The 25,304-nt window shown below is 39.5% G+C and overlaps 1 protein-coding gene across 2 annotated transcripts in view; it reads right to left on the bottom strand.

Annotated features, from left to right (window-relative positions):
- Positions 1 to 25,304, bottom strand: part of syt9b (synaptotagmin IXb) — a 66,813-nt gene that overhangs the window by 19,740 nt on the left and 21,769 nt on the right. Inside the window, exons 2-4 of one of the 2 annotated variants that reach the window (XM_049574974.1) lie at positions 16,558 to 16,733; positions 13,749 to 13,966; positions 12,852 to 13,392 (exon numbers count right to left, since the gene is read on the bottom strand). In XM_049574974.1, coding sequence (XP_049430931.1) covers positions 12,852 to 13,392; positions 13,749 to 13,966; positions 16,558 to 16,733 — 935 coding nt within the window. The remainder of the gene's footprint in view (positions 1 to 12,851; positions 13,393 to 13,748; positions 13,967 to 16,557; positions 16,734 to 25,304) is intronic. The other variant, XM_049574975.1, reaches the window with a different exon arrangement.

Genomic DNA, 25,304 nt, shown 5'->3' with positions numbered 1-25,304 from the left:
TGCTAGTCAGTTAGCTCTCCTATTTTCTCCTTACCTTGTTGTATACTCTCCACTGGCAAACTTTATTCACTGAATAACTTTATTCCCTTTCAAATAAGGGAAAAGCTTGTCAGCTGCTAGAAAGTCTGCAGTTAGCAGGCTCATTAGCTTGGTTGCTAATAGAACAATAACTTCAATCAGTTTATTAAAAAGATATATTTGTACCATTCAACATTCGAACCAGTTAATACAAATAGCATTGCATATAACGTCATGTAACATCATATAACGTCACGTAATGTCACGTATGTAAAATCAGCGTTAAATATTAGTTTAACACAGGACAAAAACAGCAGTCTCCTGGGTGAAAGTCCTATTTGCTGACTCGTCCACCAACTACACCTACCTGTAGGGTCATAACATTAACCACCGCCTATTGCGTGACATTGTAGAACCAACAATTTGTGTGTCAACCACGACAAAGGATCCAAATTGTCTTTCCACTGGCATTGTTTCCATGGTTTCAGCAAGTCATTTTAACATATCAGGGTCCAACTCCATCTATTACTACTACTTATGTATATGACTAAATGATATTCATAATTACATTGTGGAGACAACATAATCGCTGGCTGGATTATATTCAAAGACAATGTTACTTTGACTTAATAAAAGACATTTATGTACCACACTGGTTTCACACGGAGACAGTTAGGTGGACGGCGAACATACAAAGTACGGGACTGTGACGCCACAATGCTAGGTTTTGGTCCAGACTCCCGTTTATCATTTGGTTTAGGCAACAAACACACTTTGATTAAGGTTGGAGTAAGGTCATGATTTCAGTTAAATGTTGATCAAGAAATGTTCTAAAAAAATAAGGATGCTGTGGTCACTACAAGTGAACAGTGTATTGCAAGACTGTCTATTTCAGCAGAAAAAAAGAATACATGACTGTGAACATTTTGATGTGTTCAGTAGCAAAATTCCCTCATTATGGTAACAGAAAATGGGATTTGCTAGGTATTATATTTCACTTAAAAATGTACAGTATACGCTGTTTCAGATTAGTTGCATGTAATTTCTAGGAGACAGGGCTCACATTTGTGCAACAACCACGTAATGCTGTGTTAAGAGGTTGTTAATGTAAGCCTATTTCTATGAGACCAGGCAGTATAAATGGATGGTACAACTTGGCTAATAAGGTGCGCTAGCTGCCTTGATCTTGGAATCTCTGGTTTTCATTCCCTCAAAAGCACTGCCAAGGCAGCTTGCTATTGGTCAGTGGTGGAGAGATTTGCATAACTTACTCTCCTGCACTGAATCCATTAATTGTGGCAATTCAATTGAAATCAATGTTTTAATTGCTAGTATAAACAGGCCTTAATTCTGTAATTTGTGTGATTACCTTTTGGGTACCCTTTAAATTCTTTTCTTACGAGTTTACAAAACTTGCTGTGGCAGTGGTGTTAGTAATTAACAATGGCAAGACAACACACACCCCATAGAAACAATAAAGGTGATGAGGAACTGGAAAACTAGGATCCCATTTATATAAAATAATCTGTTAATGTCACAGAAGCATCATGGGACCATAGAGCTAAGGAGAAATGTAGGGTAGAGTCATGGAGGATTCGTTCCTGAGCCAGCAGAGGTACATGTGGTTTCCAGAGAGGGATTTTAATTAGGCTATTGTTTCAGTAATTAATGCTGTGTAGATTAACAGTGAGGTGCTATGTTTTCAACATGAATCCACACAGATGTGGAGTCTTGGAATCTTGAATCTATTAAAACTAACAAAGGGGATTTGCCAATTTAAAAACAGTACACTAACAAAACTAAAAGAATAGAGTAACAAGTCCTGGCACTGCAGACCCTGTTAGGACTGTGTCAGTGCTCCAATGATTGACACTTCACAGGAGGAATACTTTATTTTTCTATAAGCATCCAGCCCAGGAGTCTGTGTACGGTACAAACCAGTGCATATGGCCAGTGGTGGCTGGGGGCTCGCTCTGTGCCAGGAGCCATGATTAATGCACGCAGACTGGACCAGCAAAGGGTCCCTACTTGTTATCCCATGGGAGGTAACCTAGTTCTGCTGGGGACAGTGAGAGAGAGAAAGAAAGAGAGAAGAAACTTCACATTTCTTTAGACCTCCCTCACAGATGCAAAATGTTGGGACAAACCCACAAACAGAAACTTGCACACATGCACAAACAAAAACTGTGATTGTTTCATTTTATATTGGCAAATACAGTAAATGCCTTATTCTGACATTGAAACCAAGTTAGGGTCAATATCACTGTGACTAAAATTCAAGTATCACATCTAGATTTTTGGTCAATCATTTGTTTATTATGTAAAGGCATCATTTAAATAAAGCAGCTTTTTGTGACTACAAGAAGTAGAAGTTGACTTAAAGGGATAGTTCAGGTTTTTTGAAGTGAGGTCACATAGAGTATTAATCTATAGCCAGTGTGTTATATAAAGGAGATTTATGTCACTCAGTATGGAGAAGCAGCAGGAGTGCCACAACAGAAGCAAAGTAATGTACTATGGAGGGAGGCAGCAGCAACACTTATTTTAGCCACCTAGAAAAAAAGTCCCAAAAAAATCAATATCAGTTTTAGTGTACTCTATATTGACAATATCTTCACTGCTTTACCCTGCTGTCAGACAGGCTTTTCCAATGGGGAGGCAGTTAAAAGCTTCAGTTTCCCATCCTCCATCTTCTCTCAACAAAGCCACCAGACTCCATTGACAAAAACGGTAATTCTGGGTTGCTGAACAGTGGAGCCGCTGGTCTACCGCTGCCTTGTTAGTTTTTGTTTTGTGTGACTTTGGTGAATCTGAAGTAACTCTTTAAAGTGAAATTCAAACAATAACACGAACAACTACACATAATAACGCAAAAGACTGATTGAGGCAGTGGTAGACCAGCAGCTTCTGTGTTCAGCGATGTTACATCACTGTTTTTCTCAATGGGGTCTGGTTTTAAAGGGAGACGTAATGGCTTCTGTTCCCTGTTGGAAAGTGATGTCTGATGGTAAGCTAAAGCACTGAAAATATACTAAATATAGCGTACACTTAAACTGATATTGGTGTTTTTGTAGGTGGTTAAACAACATCTGCCAACATCTGCTTCAGTAATACACTGACTATGGAAACATACCTCATACAACCCCACTTTAAAAGATCCAAACTATCCTTTAAGAAAAAATGCTATAGACACCAATGAGGTCCCTTTTTTTCCTCTTTGTATAAGTGTTTTCTTATTATCACATCATGAAAATTGCTCACTCAAACTATCATTTTTATGTGCACAGTAAAAATAAATGTATTGATGAAAGACTGTAGGGGAAGAGGACAGATGGAGAGTTGGGGCTCCAGGATTGAGGATTGGAGGGTTTCATTTTAAGAGCAAGTGCTTAACCAACACTGCCAGCATCATGACTGCATATACTTGTGTGCGTGTTCCTTCTCTTACAGTAGAGTACTGATGTGCTAACCCTGGCCCTCCAGAGTGGGAGAGGAACCAGATAATGGCAGTTCTCTCCACTCAGAGAGTGATGGTTACACAACTATCATAACCCTCCTTAATGCATGGCTAACCCAGAGGTTACAGACACAAAAAGTTGTATTGAAATTGATATTTGTTACCTCCTGCACATTAAACAGTGTGGTTGTAATGTCCTCATGATGTGTTCATCAATTACATTACAAAATTATCTGTTCCAAATGACAAACATAACTTTAAATGTAGTGAAAGGAAATGATGTGCCTTTTCACATCATTGAGATACATTCTGAAAGAACAAAAGGTAGGGACAATATTTTGACAAAATGTGTGTATCTTAAATTACAATATACAGTATGTTACTTAGTCATATTGCAAGAGTGAAGCGGTGATAACTGTTTATTGTCTTGCTTTGGAAGAGAAAATATGCCAAAGTTGCTCAAGGTGAACAATGATATGCCAAATTGGGAAAATCCAGTAGTTTGCATTGCTGATTGCAGACTATGTTAGGTAAATGGATGATTAATAAGGGATTATATTTAGAAAGTGGACTCCTCAGACTTGGACACAGGAGACACGACAGCTATAGTTCACAAGTTGGATGCCTCAGAGGAGGTTCTAACCCATTTATACTGACCTTATTTAGCTGAGAATGCTGTTAGAGTCTGGAAGGTGTTAAAACAATATTTGTGAACCAACAAGTTTAGTGTGTGTGTGTGTGTGTGTGTGTGTGTGTGTATGTTGAGAGTTGGGAGCGTCATCCCACAAGGGTCTTTGCATTACTGTAGTTAGCGATGCAATAACAGGTCAGAGCTGGTTTAGTGCTGACCCAGCTAACGATCATTTCCTGTCTTTGAACTTAATTACTTGATGAGGAGCAGCTGTGTTGTCAGTGTACGGTTCAAAGTCTCCCAAAAAATCAAGCTGAGCAGTGGCCACACTCCAGACAGCAGGGGTAGGTTCCCAAAACACTCTTTCTGATATGCCAAATTTGAGTCCTTTGATACAGTTTTCAAGGGTTTCTTAGCAAAAGGAAAGTGACATAAACTCATACAAATGATAAGATATATATGCATAACATATAGTAAATATCTTGAAGTTATGATATGTGACTGATGTACAGTAAGGTAATTTACAAGACATGTTAATACCAATGCGAGCTGCCTGGTTACAGTTTGTGCAGTAGCGGCACAGAAGCTCTCCAACAGTAACTAGTGGGACTAGCCTTAGTTTACCTGGAGTGGCAAAGTAGTCACTTAAGGCACTTTCATATAAGGTACAAATCAGTCGAACTGTGCCTGTGAAACAACTCACCAGTCTGTAAACGCTGTGCTCCTGCAACTTTGCTACCTTGCCAGGTCTTAAAATGTAAACATCAGTAAGCATCGAAGAAGCCATTGCACAGCCAGTCAGTAGAAAATAAACTGTACGACCTCCAGGATATCAGGAACTGTAATATCAATTTGAGGATTCAAAGGCTCTTTTTCTATATGCCAATCTGACAGAGCAGAGGACTCTGGTGAGAGAAGAAGAGGCGTGTGCTTTACGGTGAATAAGGTCTGGTGTGATGGTGGAAATGTGGGGTGCTGTCCTGTTCCTGCTGTGGTTCACTACTATAGCCCTTTCAGAGGTGGCTACAGTGTGGTGCTACTGGTATTCTGGAGAAGCAGAACATGGCTTAGGGTTGGGATGTGTGGACATTTAAATTATTCCAAAGTCATCTGGAAACATGAACAATTATAAAGCAGCAGTCAACAATGTAAGAAGACGCAAAAAAGGACTAAACTACAGTGCACAAGTTAAAGGAGCTGATGGGATCACATTTCACTGGAGTTGTACTTTGTATAATTCCATGTGAAAAATGATGGATGGATGGATGGATGGATGGATGGATGGTTGGACTGATTGATTGACTGATTGACTGATTGATTGTTGGGTTTGGAGCTCTCTGCCTTCCTTCCAACTGCAGGTTTGGACAGCAGCAAAGCTGAACCTAGGACTGGCTGCTGCCATCTGATATAGAGGCATATGTATTAACTAGAGACTGTTCTATAACTTGTTAAAACGCCTTGTAGTTGCGTTTAAAAGCAATCCACATGTTCTGCTACAGTTGGTGTTCACACCTGATGCATACCGTACATACATACTGTATAATATCACCTCAGTAACAATACATCACTATAACTGAAATGAAAAATGCACAGCCTGTATTCAGGCCAGGAGTCTTTTCACAAGGACATATAATGTATAGCTGTTTTCATTCCTCTGTCCAAGCAGTTCAACAAAGAGAAAGCATATGAAACATTGATTAAATTAGCAGTCAAACATGCTGGCCTTCTTTATGTAAATACTTCACAGCCTCAAAATTTAGCTGAACCTTGTATCGTCAGCCTCGACTCTCTTGTTCACTCAAAAGATCTTATTGTGTTCTGGAGAACATTTTGTAATCAAAGAATTTGACACAAAGGAATTAGTGTTTTCCAAGGCTGAGCAATAAACACACAAGAAGACAACAAAGTGTTCAGTACATTGTATTAGTAGTACAAAATATGAAACCAAAGGTGGAGAGAGTTCCAGTACTTCTGAGGGACTGGTGATCATCAGCAGGAGCCCAGTAAATACTCTGAGGAAATTGTAGGTACAAGATAAACACTCCAGAAGTGCCTCAGAGACACATTACTGAATAAGAAGCCCTCTATTGACTTCAAGTAATACACTCAAAGACTCGTGTTTTTATTGCTAAAAGCCTATTTGAATGTGTCATTGGCTCCATTACTGCACTTGTATAACTGCACAACTCCACAAACTACAAATTTAATAAGGACTAGGTTGCATGTTTTGTAAACATTTTGCCAGTATTTCTGCTGAACCTACTCTAAGCTAAGTACCACTACTAAGGTTTTAAACTTTGCCTTGTACACAATAGAGCAATGTTTGGGTGTGGTAAAGGTGTCTTAAGCCCTGTTTCCACCGAGCAATACAGTACGGTACAGTTAAGTTCTGTACGCTTTTTTTCCCGTTTTCACTGTAAAAAGTTGTGGATGGTACCAATGGTTCTGTACCGACCCCATTTTTAGTCACCCCTCTGTTTGGGTATCTAGAACACAGATCTGGTACTAAAGGGTGGCGCTGTGAGCAGTGCTGTCCATTGATTGGTCAATAGAGGATGGTCACTCTGCTCAGGGCCGAGTTGTGGCTGATTTTGAGGCTTATGTAACCTCAGTAACCTTAGAGTTTTACATACATTAGTATATTACTATTAGTAACTGTACCTATAAAGTAAAAGGATGTTTTGCTGCCTTTACAGCAGCTGTAGTCTGAGGGAAAAAAAGCTTAATTCACTGGACCGACTGCTGGCGACTTTTAAGGTGGAACGCTGACTCATTATGTTACTGAATGTGAGAGTTGATGAAGTGAAACAGTCAGCACACCTTAAATTTCTATGTGACAACTTTGATCATTCCTTTAGTTTTTATTGTCTCTCTTGGATGACATACAATTTTAGTAATGAGTGGGTCTTCAAGCGTTTATGCATATTGGTTTCGACGGGATTATGTGAACTGCATTGACTGTACTCTAATCCTCACTTGTAGAAAAAAAAAAAAAAAAAAAGGCATGGCGGAGTGCTGTTCCTGCGGGCTCCGGCAACACTAAACCCCTGAGCTTGCCTTGGAAGAACTACATGCACAAACTTGCTATTTTTAAATATCCCATCAAGAGAGACCCTCAACCCAGCCTGTTCTATTTTGTTCTGAAAACGCTGGCATGCAGCCTCGTTCTGTGGACGATAAACGAGGTGCAGACAGATAAAGGAGGAAATACAGTGAGTGTTTGACTGAGTAGTGAGTGACAACAACTCGGCCCAAATGAGAGAGTACAAGTTGCGGTGGAAACACTAGGTGGACCAAGGGTCTAGGTAACTTGTCTGAAGGGTTACATTGGTTCCAAAGGTACCATACCAAAAGTGCTTGTTGGAAACAGGGCCTTAGTAGGCGGCTATCGGAAAGCAATGAAAATCACCTAACCGGTATTGAGAGTTTAAAATCTGAGCAGCTGTTTAAGTAACTGTTGGTCTGACTGGGATTGGTCAGCAACACCTGTGAAAGTGTCATCAATTAATGTAATGCCTTACTCACTGACTACTCTCCCACTAGCTCATGTTGTTTGTGGCATTGTTGTATAGGCATTTTCAATTTTTTTTATTTTATTTTTTTAAATAATGGGTTTTGATGTGTTGGCTTTATATTTATAGTTGTAAGAGTGAGTGACTAAGCCGGTCATCCCGAAAGCCTGAAGCTCAAAGGTAAAAATGGAGACTTGTCGTCTTGGGATCCAGCACAACCTAATAACAAATGCTGGCTAGGGGTATTAAGTAGGTGGGGCAATGGCCCCTTCCCTACTTTCTACCCCTCTCCCTCCAGCACCCTTACTCTGACCTCACCCACTTTCAAACTCAACCTTCATTTTGATCTCATCTACATACCTGTTAAGTTTAGCGAGTGTATCTTGCATATTTGTGATGTTACCGCGGTAACAAAGATCTGTTGACAGGCAGACATACAGCTGCCAGGTAGACAACACCACTTCTGTGGTAGTTCTTTTTACAATAGGTACCACCAGGACCGCATTTTGCCACAATGACACACATACACACAGATTCACAAGGTGAAAAAAAAAAAAAGCAGATGATGTCCTGGGTGGTAAAAAAAAAAAAAGAAAAACAGTAAGGGGATGGACTTTTGTTGTTTTGACAGCACTGACATAATGTTTATACTGTCTGTATAGCAAAACAGCACAGTAGCAGAGCAGCAGTTTCAGTGCTTCCTATGTGTTGACAGACAGTGCATTTGGGCACAGTATTGAGTGTAATTTACATGTGTTTTGGCAGCACTAGTGCCCAACACACAATCATGATGTAGTTCTACGCTTATAGCGTGAGTGAAATACAAAAAACTGTACGGACTGAAATAAAAGTGCATCTGTTCCATGAGATGGATGACTGAAAACATGGCGGAAATGTTGTTTTGTGTTGCCTCAAGACTTGATGTCAGGACTAGAGCTCCAACAATTTATCGATTAGTTAACAATATTAAATAAATCGACAGCTAGTTTGATAATCGGTTTGAGTATTTTTTTTAAGAAAAAAAAAAAACCTTCTTATATGTAAATATTTTCTGGTTTATCCACTCCTCTATCCACTCCACCTCTTGTGGACAAAACAAGACACTGCAGGCTTCATCTGAAAACCTGATCAACATTTTTTTTTTAATCATTTTCTGACATTTTATAGACCAAACAACTAATTGATTTATTGCGAAAATAATCAACAGATTAATCAACAATGAAAATCATTACTTGCAGTATGTTACTTCTTTATACAATAATGAGGGAAATAAAAAATGAAAGCATAAAACAGTGAACACAACAGAATCGCAGTCAAGCAATTTATATAATAATAGGCTCCTAAGCTAGGGCCGTAACGGTACATGTATTTGTGTTGAACCGTTCGGTACGCGACTTTCGGTTCGGCACGACCCTGTACCAAATTATTGGGCGCAGGATATTATTTTATTTTATTTTGTTTTATTTTAATTCTGTTTTTGCGAGCCAAACCATTTAAACTATCTAGTTCCCCGAGGGACATAATTGAGTGACGGACCGAGTCCGACCGTAAATCTCCGCTTTCACTTTGTGCAGCGCATTCTCGCATTTTGACAACATGGCAAGTGAGCCTGACGAACCTGAAGACCCACCGAGACCCACCCGCAAACCTTAAGTCCTCCGTTTGGGAACACTTTGGTTTCAGGGTAAAATACGAAGATGGAAATAAACAAGTGGACAAGACAAAAGCAGTGTGCCGACACTGCAGAACAGCGGTCAGGTATGTACTTGGAAACACGTCTAACATGCTAACGCATCTAAAGCGACACCACCTGAGTTTGAACGTTAACCGGCACAACTAGAAAAAGCAATCTGGTGCAAACTACGATATCGTCATCGTTTAAAAAGAAAGAGCGTTTCCCTGACCATCGCGCTAAAGAAATAACCAACACCACTGGAGTTGAGTAAAATTGTTTAAGCTGCACTTTAGATATAAGCATGTTTTGTTTACTGCACTTTAACAAAGTGGGAAAGCTAAGTAAGTTCCTAGTAAAACTGAATCTGAGCAGGCTTTAAAGCTGACCAGCTGCACTATACTTTTTATTTTAATTGAGTAAAACTGTTTAAGCAGAAATGTATATTTATATTTTTCATTCAAAAAATGTGTTAAAAAAATTTTATTTTTCACTTTTATATTTCTATTTTCATTCAAACAATGTGAAAAAGCAGGATTTTATATATATTTGTTTCATTCAAAAATTGTGTAAAAAGAGTTAACTGCTGTGGTGGGATGTTTTAATAAGGTTACCAATAAGTAAAAGATATTTAATAGTTGTCTATTTTTTTCATTACTGTACCGAAAAAAAACCCGAACCGTTACTTTTGTACCGAGGTACATACTGAACCGAGATTTTTGTGTACCGTTACACCCCCCCCCTAAGCTATTATAAGGGAACAAAACCTAAATTAAGAATTTCAATATATTATTTCCATGGCCGAGGAAAGTTCAACCAATATTTGTGAACATGAGCTGCTCTCTCTCAAAGTCAGAAACCAGAGAACAAGTCTCAATCTTGTGATGTCATAGGGTATAAAGCCTGGGGCTGCTCCAAAGACAATGGATGAGAGACTGATTTGAAGACCCACAGAATTATTTTTTTTTTTTTTTTTTTTATTCTCAAATGGGCTTTACTGTATTGTAGTGTTCTCAGTTGTGAAACAGAAAATGAGCCCATATACTCAGAACATTCCCCTGGGTGCTCTCAGTGTCATCTAGAACATCCTTTGTGATTTCTAAATTTCTTGAACGTTTTCCGGGAAAAAGAATAAAGTCCTGTAACTGTAATTACTCCATTTAGACCTTGATAAATGTTTATTCATCATTCCATCATTACTGGAAACTTCATATTTGATTAAATTTTGCACATTTTGAACATCCAGTTCACCTGCTATCCTCTTGACTAAAAGTCTCAAAGTTCCACAAGGTTACCAACTGATGACTCACTATTTTACCTATAATTAGTTCCAATTTATGGAGCAGCTCCAGACTCTATGACATCTATACCCTATGACATCACACATTTGAGTTTTATCACTCTAGTTTTTGAATTTGGGAGAAGGTTGTTCATTTTAACAAATATTTTTGGACTGTCTTAGACCACAGGAATAACATGGATGAACTTCAAAAATGTGTGTAGTTCCCCTTTAACCTCATGTGCAGTGCTTGGGTAGGTCAGTTTTGTACTGAGTTGAATGTGACAACTTGAATTAAAGTCAGACTGAGGTGATCCTAATCAGCAAAGTTATTCCTGATTTCAACCTCTAATTCACATCTCTGGTTATTTTTAGGTCAGCAAATCTCCCTGCCCAGAGCGTGTACCTGCATATACAAACTAGTACACTGCTGATGGTCTCTTTTTTAAAATTAGATTTCCATTTAATTTCATTCTATTTCAGTGTGTGCACGCTTTATAAAAGACTGTTACTGCATAGTGCTAAAAAAGTTCAAATGGAAATTGTGGGTCTGAGTGTAAAGAATTGTCTCTCTAAGTCCTGTATTTATGTCTAGTCCTGTTTTGACAGATACTGAAAGCGTTGTTCTGGGGTTAAAATCTTGCACAAAGCACCCGTAAACTATGCTGCACTTTTAAACTGGAATCTTGCTTGTTTATGTATTTTCATTCCATAAATGTTTTACAATGCTCAAAAGCGCAATATACTGTCCACTGACACTGTTTGACCATAAACTGAAAAAAATTCTATTCCAAATTGAGACATATCAGACTGCAATCAATTCAAAGCATGAGGAATTCCCTCGTAGGAGGATCTAAATTTCTTACTGAGTTTCTCAGTGTACCAGCGCTGTAGATTTATCCAAGTGAATAATGTAATATAGACAGTGTCGCTGTATCTCTGTCAAACCTACCCCAGTCTTATGTCAGCGTAGATCTGGGTCACTACCCCCAAGTGTTTCCTACTGCGTTCATTAAACATTAACTGTGTCTAAGTATATTTCTATGTCTCTGCCTCTTGAAACCACAGATGAGTTCCACTTGGAGGGGAAATGAGATTCATGTCAATTGATATATATCGCCTGGTGTAAAGGATGGAGTTTCTTTTGCTCATTTTGAATGTTTGAGCCGATTCTGAACAGACTAAAGAAACTGTCCTTATTTAGTAGGCTGGTATGGATACTGCTGGTCTATAACCTACCATAGAACTGACCAGAGGTCTAGATAACCAAATATCTTCTATCACTGACTGATATTCTTTTTTTTACAATAGCTAAAAACTCTGAGGGCGTCCATCATTTTGATGGAGTAGAGCATTGAGAGCAATCTTCCATAACTTTAAGTAATTCAGTTAAGTAAATTAGTCTTTTATCTCACATACAGTACATGACCTTGTTGCTTAGCTGGCTTTAGCCGAAGAGGTTACTTTCGGATTACCTCTTTGCTTTAGCCATCAGGTTGGTAGGCTATCACTACATACCTTGCAAAATATCACAGCAGCTGAGTTTCTGAAATTTCTTTTAAAAGCCCAATAATTGTTATGGCATTGGTGAATGAGGTGAAAATGTAGTGCTGGTCAGTCTAACATCTGCAGTGAGCACAAGCTAAAACAGCAGCAATGACTAACATACAACATGGTCCAAACAAACTTGCACCAACACCATCAAGGTTCAACTGTGTTTGTGGGTAGACACTCAAAAACTGTCCCTGGTGCAGAGCTCACACTCCTGCATCAGTCCCATGATGAACAGAGTGAGAGCAGGGCAAAGACAGCCTGAGTGAATCAGTACACTGTATGCAGCTTTACAATGAAATAAGGGTTTTATGTATTTTAAATAGTAAAAAATTAGTTAAGTTATGTTTGACAATACCTCCACAGCCAAAGCATTAAACATTCGCTGTTGATTACTAACATTACTGAAGCTCCAGAGCCCCAAAAAATAGAAACAAGGAGGGACCAATGAGAGTGAGGATGAAGGTCAAGCAGGTAATAAGCTAATAATGATGTTTATCAGCATGCGGCAGGTAAAATTAAAATGAGGAGTAATTTAAGATAATGACGGAATTTTTACAATCCTGTCTGTCAAAATGACAGACAACAAGAAAGTCTAATGTAACCTCTGGTACTGACAGTAATAATTGGAAAGTTTTACTCAGAAATTTAGCATCAATGGTGTAAAGGGGAAGAAGAGAATATCATATATGGATGTAATATAAGGAAAAGGATAAAAGTTGGTATCTCACCGAGGTTACATATTGTATGTCCCGGCACAGTTTTGTCTCCCGGGGAAAGTCGGCCAGATCCAGGAAGTTGTCCACCACCACTTGGCCAATCAAGTCATGGCGAGAGAACCTGTCAAAGTCGTAGACGCTGAAGTGCAGCTTACGGCTCGTCAGCTCAGCGTACGCCACAGGAAAGAGAAACACCTCATCGAACACTGGGTTAAGTGTCTTGCGGTGCACCTTGGTCTGGTGCTTGGTTTTGCGGTCGGGCAGCAGATAGATCTTGACGTAAGGATCGGAGGTCCCTGAGAAGTCCTTGGCAGGAAGGTCCTGGGCCTTGTGGATCTTCACGATCAGCTGCTCCAGGTCAAAGTCAAACTTCAGGACAAAGAGGAGACGCCCACAGCTGTCAGTGCGACGACCGTCTTCTGCGTCCACCGAGCGCTGCTTGTAGAGTTCTGGTTTGATTCGGCCCAAACCAGAAAGAGACTCTTGGCGCTGAAACTGAGCTGGGTTGAAGTCCGGATTGGACAAGTTCATCTGACGACGGATGGAGTTGTGCCTGTAACAAATTGAAAACGTTGGACAAATAAGATCAGTCAAACCATTTTGACTGACATATTCTTTGTTAAATCTTTGTTTCTGCAAGGCAACTGCTGAAGCCACTGTGTTCCCATTAGCCTGATGTTTTTCAAGGGTTCATCTGCAAATTGCATTATTGTGCACTCAAGGAAATATCAGTCAATCTGGTGTAAGTTTCTTAATTTTAGGAATTAAAAACAACTTTGTGAAAGAAGTATCTCTGAACCCAGAGGTCTAGATCTATTTAACTGTGTGACTGAGTGTGTACAACAAATGTGTTTAATCTGCTAGCACCAAAAGTTGGATAGTAGCTTTGGGGGACTGATGTGTACCGACCGTACAGACGACGTAGGCTCCGTAATCTGTCTCTGGACCCTGTCCCTCGCCAGAGTGTGGACCTGGTTTTTCTCCACCTTGGTCTGGGTCTCCAGGGGAATGTCAGGCGATGTGTGGCTTATCTTTAAGCCTGTCTCTGGGACAGCCACTGCCGAGGGGGGTCCTGAGGGCTCCTTCACACAGCCATCCTCGCTGTACTCTCTGTCCTCCCCGTCCACCTGCACAGCAGACATCAGTGTTTACACTTTAAAACATCCTGTAGAAATGTTACCTTGGGATGGGGAAATTGAACCTTGAACCTGAAGAGTTGTAAGAAGAAAGTTTATTTGAAATGATTTATTAATGATATTTGGAAAGTGTCTAATATTTTAAAACTGGTGGTTTTTGCAGATGACACAAATATTTTATGTTCGGGGCAGGATTTGCAGCAGCTATTATTGGTGGTCAAAAGTGAATTGCAAAACATAAAGTGTTGGTTTGATGTAAACAAATTATCGTTAAACCTGAACAAAACTAAGTTTATGATATTTGGAAATTGTCAAATTAAGCAAGAAGTACATTTGGAAATTGAAAATGTTGAAATCGAAAGAGTTTACGAAATTAAGTTTCTTGGTGTTTTAATTGATCATAAGCTCTGCTTGGAAACCTCACATCAAATATTTGTGCTCCAAAGTATCCAGAAGCATTGGAATACTGGGTAAAATTAAAGACGTTTTAGATCTGAAATCACTTCAAATTCTGTACTATGCACTTATTGATCCATATCTGTCCTACTGTGTTGAGGTATGGGGAAATGCACACAGAAGCACTTTACAAAAGATTTGCGCTCTACAAAAAAGAGTCATAAGGATGGTTCATCATGCTGGGTACCTTGATCATACTAATCCTTTGTTTTTAAAATCGGGTATTTTAAAATTCAGGGACCTAGTTAAATTCAAAACTGTTCAAATTTTGTTTAAAGCCTGTAATAAATTGTTACCAAGCAACATTCAAATGATGTTCATGGTCAGAGAGGGAAAATACAATTTAAGAGGGAATCACAATTTTAAACATCCTACCATCCATTCGACTCTGAAAAGTATGTGCATCTCTGTCTGTGGTGTAAAACTGTGGAATAAACTAGATGAGGACACAAAAATGTGCATTAACTTAAAACAATTTAAACACAACTACAAACAATCACTCTTGGTCAGCTATAAAGAACTGGAATGCTAATTTTGTACCTTACACTTTTTTAGAAAGGATTTTATTTAGCCTTGTATGTTTATAAGCAGGGCTCTGTTTCATATTAAAGATTAAATGTTTTAAATTTTTAAGATTCTACAGATTTATCAGTTATGTATGTGCTTATATGACAATGTAAGGGGGGGCTGAACATGATAAGCTCTGCTTCCTTCAGCCCCTTCTCGAACTTGCAGGTTATCACAGTGTGCCTTTTTTTTTTTATCATATTTACTGCCTGTTTTATGCTTGTGCTTGTTTGAGACAAATAAAAATCAAATCAAATCAAATTTCAATAAAGCCTGCTGCTTCTGTGATAGTTAGAGCAATGCAAATGTGCAATAGTTCACATAAAAAGTGGCAACAATCAGCAGTTTACCAAAGGATTGCTCCTTTTTTTTGGGTGGACTGGTGATCTGCTGGACTGAACCAGTGGTGCTGGAAATGGCTAACATTGTAGTAATGGGAATATGTAGGTATGTCCCATGAAGCTACTACACTACAGCTACAAGTAAAGAGGAAGACGTTTAACAAAGCTAAACCTCAAAGTAACACAGTGGGTCACATTCCTATTGATAACACAAGTATTAGACCCAATTCAAGTGGTAAGTTTTTGTAAATAGGGTGGAATGGTAGCTTGATGTGTCTGCTTCTCTAACAATAAGATACAATTACAAGACAAGATACAACAGCCTCCCTTTAATGGGTTCTTAATCGGCTACTCAGCCACATTTCCACCGTTTTATCAGTTTTACGGGCTCTGTCTACTGCGGTCTTTCTATATCAGTTTACTTCTATTTGACCAAAGCGTGGTCCGAGGGCCAATGGCGGACCTCATTTTATACACTACTCAGCTACTGCGTCAAACTGCACCCTTCTAACAAGGATCTGTCAGGTAAGAGATGACAACTTATAGAAAGTTGCTGCAACTAGTGGCACCTTATGAGTGTCGCTGTAATTGCATTTGGTCTTAAATGGTAGTGCTGTTAAAATTAGCTATTTCATGGACAACTCATTGAGTTGGAAAAATGCTGTATGGTTGAGGAGAAAAGGAGGTTTCAGGAAATTAACTCTTACTTCATCAGACCTACTGATAAGTGATCTGCCTTATCTGCAAACAGGCATATTCGGTGCTCAAGGAATTTAATGTTAAACACCATTATGAGACAAATTACAAATCCTACACCAGTTCATGGGTGAAGAGTGCAAACATGAGGTTGAACAGAGACTTATCTGCCCAGCAGTTAGTAGTGAAGATGTAGCACAGGCAGGTTGTTCATGAAATTGCTGAGCATGGTCAGCAGTTCAGTGATGGAGAGTTACTGCAGCCCTCAGTGATATGCTGACTCCCTAAATTGGCACTCAGTCATTAAAACTTTGAGCACCCCTGATGGAGATGGGATCAGGAGAAAGCAGGTGTTGAATTAAAGTGTACTGCATGGCTGGGACGACACGCTTTGGAAAGAAAGCATTTTTAACAGCATTTGCAGTACACCCAGTTTACATTTGGAAATAAGTCACAGAGCAAAATAACTGTTGCTCCCAGTACCAGTACTTTAACTTTTGAATGTAAGCCTTTCCCCCTTACTTCTGTGAGGACAGGCTGTTGGTCTCCTCCCAAGAAGTGGGCCCCCTTGAGGACATCTGGGAGGAAGCGGCCACTCAGTGGCACCCAGCACAACTTCCATGAGACAAAGAGGGAGACGCTGAAGAGAGCCAAACCACAGGTGGTCACCAGCAGGGACAACAGGCTTACCGATACATCTAGAGATGGAAGAGAGAGAGAGGGATGGGGGGGGGGGGGGGACGACGACTCAGTGAACAGTGAACACAGATTTGCCAGTAAAAAACGCTGGCACAGACAAAACTGGCTCCCCAGGGAGGACAGACTGTGTTTATTCAGAATGCTTAGAATTACCGCCGCGTGGTTGTATGTCTCTGCTAACCAGTCAACTTGCTGTTTACATCCATTTCTATCTAGAAAAGCAGTCAGCAACCTTTTTGATGGAGTGTCATTTTAAATTTTCCTGTTAATCAGTGTGCCATATCAATATTATGTCAATACCTCACTCCACAAAACTTGTGGTCATGACCTTTAGGTGTTTTAGGCACTGGATTTAGCACGCAGCATTCACACGCTCATCAAGTGCAATGCTAAAATTGCAAATTTTCAGTGTGCGTGCGTGTGTGTGTGTGTGTGTGTGTGTGTGTGCATTCCTTTGTAATATTCTGTGTTGTCTCTCTTAAGTCAGAAGTTTTTGTGGGTCCGTGAAACATTGCAAAACTCTTCTTTTTTTTCCCTGGCCAGTAGAGTTTGGGTCACAGGGTGGATAACCAATCAGTGATTCAGAGAGATCAGATCAAATAGATGGATGAGAGGAGCAGCTGTGTATGAGTGACCTCATGAATGGTCAAGCTCTAAAAGTAGAAAGTCAGTACATGGCAGCAGATGATATCATCACAGGTTGCCACAAATAAATGGGTGTAGGAAACCCTGCACTTATACATTTCATGAAGCTCTCTTGCATATTTATTGCTAGCGTGCCATTAGATAATGTACAGCATACTAATGGTGGCACCATATCTGGTGGTCTAGACTCATAATATGTATAATGAAGACTTTCAAGGAACCATTTCCAGTGCGAAACATGCTGTCTTCACATTGAGGTTTTTTTTTTTTTTTTTTACAAAGGAGTACAGAGAGAGAGCTTCTTCACATGGTGCAGTGATGATAATCTGAAGCTTAATATCAGCAAAACCAGTGATCTTGTAGTGGACTACCAGAGGAACAGGACAGCACACAAATTTGTAGCCATGACAGTAGACAATACTTTATATATAAGTGTTGCTGCTAAGTGGCTACCAATTCTAAAATATGGATGTTTTACACACATCTTTAAACCAGCAGCTCAGAAGATTTATACATTGAGCACAGTTTCAAGGTGGACACCCAAGATTAGCTCACCAATTCAGTGCCTGACTAAATGTCTCCCCTTCTGTTCCTGAGTTATTGCACTGAATAGAAAAGTGTTTCATAGATAATTATGATGTCACAGTTAAGTTGACCTTTGACCTTTGGGATATAAAATGTCATCACTTCATCATTTTGTCCTATTAGACATTTGCGTGAAATGTTCTCATAATTAGCGTATGAATTCTTAAGTTCGTGAGGTCACGGCACAGGCGTTATTTATGGGAGGTTGTAACCCACCCAATAATCCAAACCAGCCACCACAAACCCCCAAATTAAATATCATAATTATTGATAATGAATGTTAAGTATTATAAACACGACAGTGTGGTAGATTTTCTCAATTTGTCAATAAAAAATAGTGACGTTTGTCTGCGCCCCCGCCCCCGCTCTGAGATTTGGTTTTGCCCACCTCAGACCTGTGCGTCCCTCCAGTCTCTCCCCGTGTATGTACTGTAACGTCCCTCAATAACCACACGTCGATATGTTAGCCGCTTTAGCTGGCGATTTATTTCTGGTTGTCACGCAGGCTACCGTGGGCCGTAGCCACGCCAAAAACAGCAAAAGCCTAACAGGAAAGTTCACTATCCACACGAGTGCCGCCGTCTTGTTTTTCCGAGATAAACACACACCTACCCGCTCGTTGCAGCCGCGTCTCACTCACGAGATGCGTTCGCAGACACTCAGGAAAACCAGCCCTTAACTTAACATTTCACTAACACTCGGAAGTATCAGTACTTCACTGCAAAAACTCAAAATCTTACCAAGAATATTTGTCTTATTTCTATTCAAAATGTCTCATTTCTAGTCAAAACAAATCTCATTACACTTAAAATAAGACTCATCACCAAAAAACTTGTTTTTAGACAATTTTCACATGTTTCAAGCAAATTTTCACTTGGAATAAGTAGAAAAAATGTGTCCATGGAGTAAGTTTTTTTGCTTGTAATAAGAAAAAAAAAAACATTTAATCAATGGACAAATTTTTCTACTTACAGTTACAGTATGAAGCATCCATGGTGGTATGAAGAGGGTCCAAGGGAAAAAGAAAGCCCAACCAACAATTTTAAGTTGTAGGTTGGGCAAAATAATGAAAATGTCTTCCCTACTGCTAGGGCTCCAGTGCCACCACTGAAAGTTAGTCCTACTTTCTGCTGTGTTGTGTGTGTCTTAGCTGTTTGTTAGCTAGTTGGCTATCGTTCGTCTTTTTCGCCATATATATATATATATGGCGAAAAAGACGAACGATATATTATATATATATATATATACAGTACAGGCCAAAAGTTTGGACACACCTTCTCATTCAATGCATTTTCTTTATTTTCTTGACTATTTACATCTCAGACCTACTTCACAAGCGAAAATCTCAACCCTTCCCAATGTTCAACTCAAAGTTACGCCCTTGGGTCACAGTGACCTTTGACCACCAACATTGTAAAAAATTTCATCCTTGAGTCCAAGAGGACGTTTGTGCCAGATGTAACAAAATTCCCTTAAGACATTAATGAGCATGGGATGGACAAGCAGATGGTTGGACCACCTGAAAACATAATGCCTTCGGCCACGTCTGGCCCTGGCACAGAGGCTTAAAGACACAAGTTGATGGAAAAAATGTTTTTATTTGATTTATTTGATGCATCTGGTCCAGTATGTTTATGCCATACGTGCCAGCGATTATGTTAGGCATTGTGTTTTTGGGTTGTGTGTCCTTCTGTACCTCTAAACGTGCTATCTCAGGAACGCCTTGAGGGAATTTGTTCAAATTTGGCACGACCATCCATTATGACTCAAGGATGAACTGATTAAATTTTGGTGGTCAGAGGTCAAAGGTCAAAGTTACTGTGACCTCATCTGTCTCATTCTCATAAATGCGATTTCTCAAGAATTCCTTGAAGGAATTTGACACAAACGTCTATTTTGAATCGGGAATGAATTGATCAGAATTTGGTGGTCAAAGGTAAGTGTGACCTCATAGAACAAGTTTTTGGGCCATAATTCATACATGATGACGATGATAACAATGACAAAAAAATCATACAAATCTCTAGTAGAATAAAATGATGAAGTAATAACATGTTGTACAAAAATGTCCATGGTCAGCTTCTCTGTGACATCATAATGTGGTGCGGAAATACTTTTCTGGCCATTATTCAATTGCATAACTCAGGAACAAAAGGGGAGACATTTAGTCAGATTCTGAATTGGTGACAGTAATCTTGGATGTTTTGGCCGATTGAATAGATCTTCTGTGTTGCCGGGTTGAAGATGTGTTTGATGCATCCACATTTCAGAATACGTAGCTTTTTTGTAGCATCATCCATATTTAAAGCATTATCATGGCTACATATAATTCTGGAGAGACCTGAATGTAAACTATAACCGCAATTTGAGTGGTTTACGAAGGCATACAGCTGTGAGTAATTTTAGCTATACATAATATACACTGCATATGATTAAATTCAAACCATTAAAGCCAGAGACAATGCCCTTCATGTGGGAACCTCTAAATGCATTGTGCTATCACTGTTTCACCCTGTCTGCTTTCCCATTGCTCTTCCTACATAGATGCCCTCATTCTACAACTTACTTTAGTACACAGTCTTATCCATGGAATATGCATATGGCATGGTTGAATTGTTTTTCTTGACTGCATGTTTTAACATAAATGTGGTAACAAAGGACTGAAAGGCACTCCAAAGCCAATTCATTTCACTGTATTCATTCAGCCATACACTGTGTTAATGTTCCGCTAACGTTATTTTTAGTTTTCTTGACTGCTGAGGTAGTGGTCATTAAAAGAAGTTTTTCACACCCATCCAAAATATGTAAGATATTTTTTTAAGCTGTCTGGCAACAACTTGTACAGCTGCATCAATCTCATCCGTACTTGTTGCCATTTTCTGTAACTATTTTTTTCTAGGTAGCTAGCTGTGTAGGAGGATGACATCCCCATTCTCCGTCCTGAACAGATAGAGTTACAGAGAAAGAGATGACTGTGCTCTCTGTGTCTTACTTCACCACCGCTTTCCTACTCAGTTCTCTTTTTCTTTGTAGCTAGTCCATCTGAATCAGACTCAACAGAGAGAAAGCACGTCTCTGGGTTTTTTTTAAGCCACCAGACTGAGTGTCCTTGTTTGGTACAATGTTCTACAGACTCCATGAAACACTGACACTATCAGTGATACACTGAGCATTATCCAACGTAGGATATTCACTCAGGGCATGGTGTCATATTATCAAAAATATGCTCTATGTTTTAACAGCTGTTAGATGTCATTTTTATATTGCATTGCATTTATTTAAAAGTGTTTTCCTTTGTTATTTGTTGCTAAAAGGGCTGAGAGCATCTCTTAATGGGACATCGAAGAGTGCTTAGGCGGAATGTGAGATGTGTGTATGAGCTCATTTATGGATGCAATTAGAGTCCAGTCCTTGAGTTCAAAGTAAAATCATTTTCCAGTCTTTATTATGAAACTACAGAGGACCCAGATTCACTTACAAACTTAATAAAGACGGAACCTATGCAAACAGTATTTTTCTAAAACTGTGTATTCTCTCTAAACTATCTCTGAGATTTGTTTTCTCAGCAACTGGACTCATTTATCTCCACTGTAACACTTAGGGACCTATTTAAACGATCTATAGTGCATGGTCTAAAGTGCATGGCGCAAGTGCAATGTGCGTTTAGGGCGTATCCAGCCCCACTCTCTGCCCCATAATCTGGGCACAAATTAAGGTGCAACACAGGTAAAGGGGTATTTCGTCCCTTAATTAATCATAGGCATGTTTTGGGCATAATATAAATCCAACCATAGTGTCACCTTTTTTCTTTAACAGCCAGGTGTGTCGGCAGACAGCGTCTCTCTTAATGGGGAGTCAGACAGCAGCTCTGCACTGCTCTCTGCTTTGTTCACATTTTAGAGAGATTAATTTATATTGTCCTCATTAATGATGTATTATTTCACCCACCCGCAACCCATCCTTGCCCCCCTGTGTGTGTAACAAGCAGAGTGTATGCACCCTGTGAACCCACCTGTGTAGCAGCATCTTACTATCTGAATAATGTGAACTTTAAAAAGCAGGAAAATACAGCGCCATTCTGACTTTAGACCAGGTTTCTGTTGGTCCATGTCACAATCGCTTTTTACTGTCTCAAAAGAGCAACACCCCAGATAGCGCTGGACATTAATATGACACTAGAAAAACATTTGACTCTTTCATCAAAGAGATGTTAAGTTTTGGTTGGAATGAAAATTGGGTTGACAATATTTTAAATGTATTTTAAAACCAACAGAATATCAACGTCATCTGTTGACATTAGCATAAGATGCTGTCCTGATATTGACTTTTGGTCACTCAATGTCACAACCTAAATTAGACCAAATATCAACATCTAACGACATTGGTGGCCAGCTGGATCGCCAACAATGTGCTGACCATGCCTCATTTTATGACCTTATCACCAATTTGTGCACAGATGGGCGCTGATGAGCCTAAAACTAGAAATAGTGCCAGGTGTAAGATAGGGCCCTTAAACTCACACACGCAAACACACAGAAAGGGAGGTGCTAAACTGGCAAATATTACTGTACCTAGTATGCTACACATATTGTAGTGGCTTTCAGGTGCCTTCACTTTTTGATTAAATTTACTTTTTGGCAATTCATTCTACACACAAACACCCATTATGACAAAGCAAAAGCCCATTTTTATTGTGTGGGGTTTTGGGTATATCAATTTATAAGAAAAAACAATGTAAATCCAGTCTATTTTATTTGATTTTAATTTGCTAAACAATGTAAAATTAATCAATTTTAACTATCTTACTATAAAATGACGAAAACTCTGTCTGTCTGTCTGTCTGTGTGTCTGTTCCACGTTTTTCTCCTCACTGACTTGGTCAATCCATGTGTAATTTGGTACAGTGGTAGAGGGTCATGTGAGGATGCGAATGAAGCAATATTACATCAATTGGCCAAAGGGGGGCGCTATAGCAACCGATTGAAATTGCAAACTTTTAATGGGCATATCTCATGCCCCGTATGTAGTAGAGACATGAAACTTTGCACAGAGATGCCTCTCCTCATGAGGAACACATTTGCTTCAAGAACCCATAACTTCAGGTTATATAGATTTTCCACCATTTTGAATTTTTTGAAAAACCAAATCGATCTGTTCCTAGGAAGTTTGACTGATCTGCATGAAACTCGGTGAACATAATCTAGGGACCAATATCTAAAGTTCCCTCTTGGCAAAAGTTGGAAAACGTACTAAAACTGAGCTTCTATAAGGCAATGAATATTGCGGAGGGCGTGGCTTATCACATAAAGGTGTATAACATCTCAAGGGTTTCACCGATCACCACGCAACTTTGTAGGCATATGAGCACACATAATCTGCCATATCGACTTTTACTAAACTTGGTAGATATGTAGAACAGGACGCCTCAAGGTGACTGGAGAAATTTAACTCTAATTGGGAACTGGGTGGCGCTATAACAACAGAAAAATGCTTAAAGATGGCTAAAATGCGACCGATTGCTGTGGCTCCCCCTGTGGCCGAATTGGCAGTGGTTAATTTACATTACATACAATGCTTTTTTTTTTTTTTTTGCTCCAACAAGGGCTAGCTGCACCTTTCCCATGTGAACTACCAGTACGCCCCACTTTTAAGTCAATACAACATATTAACACTTTAACTATCTGCCTTTCAACGTGCTACCTCAACTACTAATGTACAGTTTTAGCCCACTAACCATCCCACTATTGGCAATGGTACTACTGTACTTTCAATAAAGCAGTTGTACCATCAGATTCACAAAAACTCTGTCCGAATGCGTTGCTCTTCTTAATGGGTTCAGTTGACTATTTAATCTGCAATTTCCTATGACCTGTATCCCAAACACACACCGTGTGAAACTGCACGTGGGCAACTGTGCACTCAATGGGTATGGACTAGTGTCTACAACACAAGAAAATGTGCCGTAAGTGAACGGGTCTAAATACTTTGTGAAGCCAGTAATAGTATTATCACAGCTGCTCATCATTTATGCTACACAGCCAATGTAAAGATATGCCACAGACATGCCACCTACACCAAGTCAAGGTAAAAGAGCATGTAATTAACTGGTACAAGATGTGGAGATTACAGTGTTGATTGGTATCCATAGAAACAACTATCACTAGCTTCCCCAGCAAAGCAGGTGGCTGTGAACATGCACGTGGGGTGCTCAGAATCTATTTTATGTCTGTTTCATTGATGTTTTTATTCATGTTGCACCTCTAGCCACGTTGCTGTTATGGCACAGCTTCCATCAGCTGTTACAGGCAAAAGACCTACTGTGACATCACTGATCAGAGTGTAGCCAACATGACTAAACATGTCGGCCCACAGACAGCAGTGAAGCAACAGCGCTGCTCTGTGATTCACTGTTGATGTACCCTCTCAGTTTTCTACAGAGAGGCCTGTCCTACACCTGAAAATGCAAATACGTAGTTAATCGATCTGTTAGTTGGCTCTCCTCACTGTTTCCAAACATCAAAGCTCAATCTTGAAAACAGCTTGAAACTTGAAACGCTCTGGTGAAGTTGTTTTAAATACTACCGTTGCTATTCTTCTCCACACACCATGAAAATAGCCCCTTCTACTCCTCACTGTTTCGCCAGCTTTTAAATGTGATGAAAGATTACACTCTTTGAACTGTGAGGTGCCAATTTAGGGTCTGAATCAGGTTCACATACCTATAGATAATCAAGCCGTTGTCATTCCCATACATAATACAGACATTTTGTCACACCCCTCAGCATCTGAAGGGCACCCTTTAACATATCTAAGCGACACACAGCATAAATACACTGTAACACGTGGTTAATGTTGGGAATGGTTGTGATTAGGTTTGTGCAACAAAACTACTTGGTTACGTTTTTAAAAAAAGAAGATGTTGTGGTTTGGAATAAGTACATTTTTTTCCGCAATGGTGACATCGGTGTGTGACAACTGTATGTAAATTACACAGTGTTACATCAAAACAGTGACAGTGACTTTTGTATTCACACAGAAAGTAGTTGTTCCAACCTGGGGGCTCTTTGCTGCATTTCGACCCCTCTCTCTTCTCCCCAAGATAATGGTCATAAATACAGCCTGCCAAAGAATTCAAAGCCAATCAGAGTAACTGCTCATGAGTGGTATGTTTGTTAAATTCCTTCTTTTTTTTAAGATTTTTTTTTTTGTCTTTAATTGATAGGACAGCTACGTGTGAAGGAGGGAGAGAGAGAGGGAGTGACATGCAGCAAAGGGCTACAGGCTGGAGTCGAACCGGGGCCGCTGCGGCAACAGCTTTGTACATCACCTTATAATCGATA

This window comes from Epinephelus fuscoguttatus, linkage group LG4, assembly GCF_011397635.1.
Source record: "Epinephelus fuscoguttatus linkage group LG4, E.fuscoguttatus.final_Chr_v1".
NCBI lineage: Eukaryota > Metazoa > Chordata > Actinopteri > Perciformes > Serranidae > Epinephelus > Epinephelus fuscoguttatus.
Note: the sequence above shows the minus strand (reverse complement) of the source record. Positions and strands in the feature narration are given on the sequence as shown.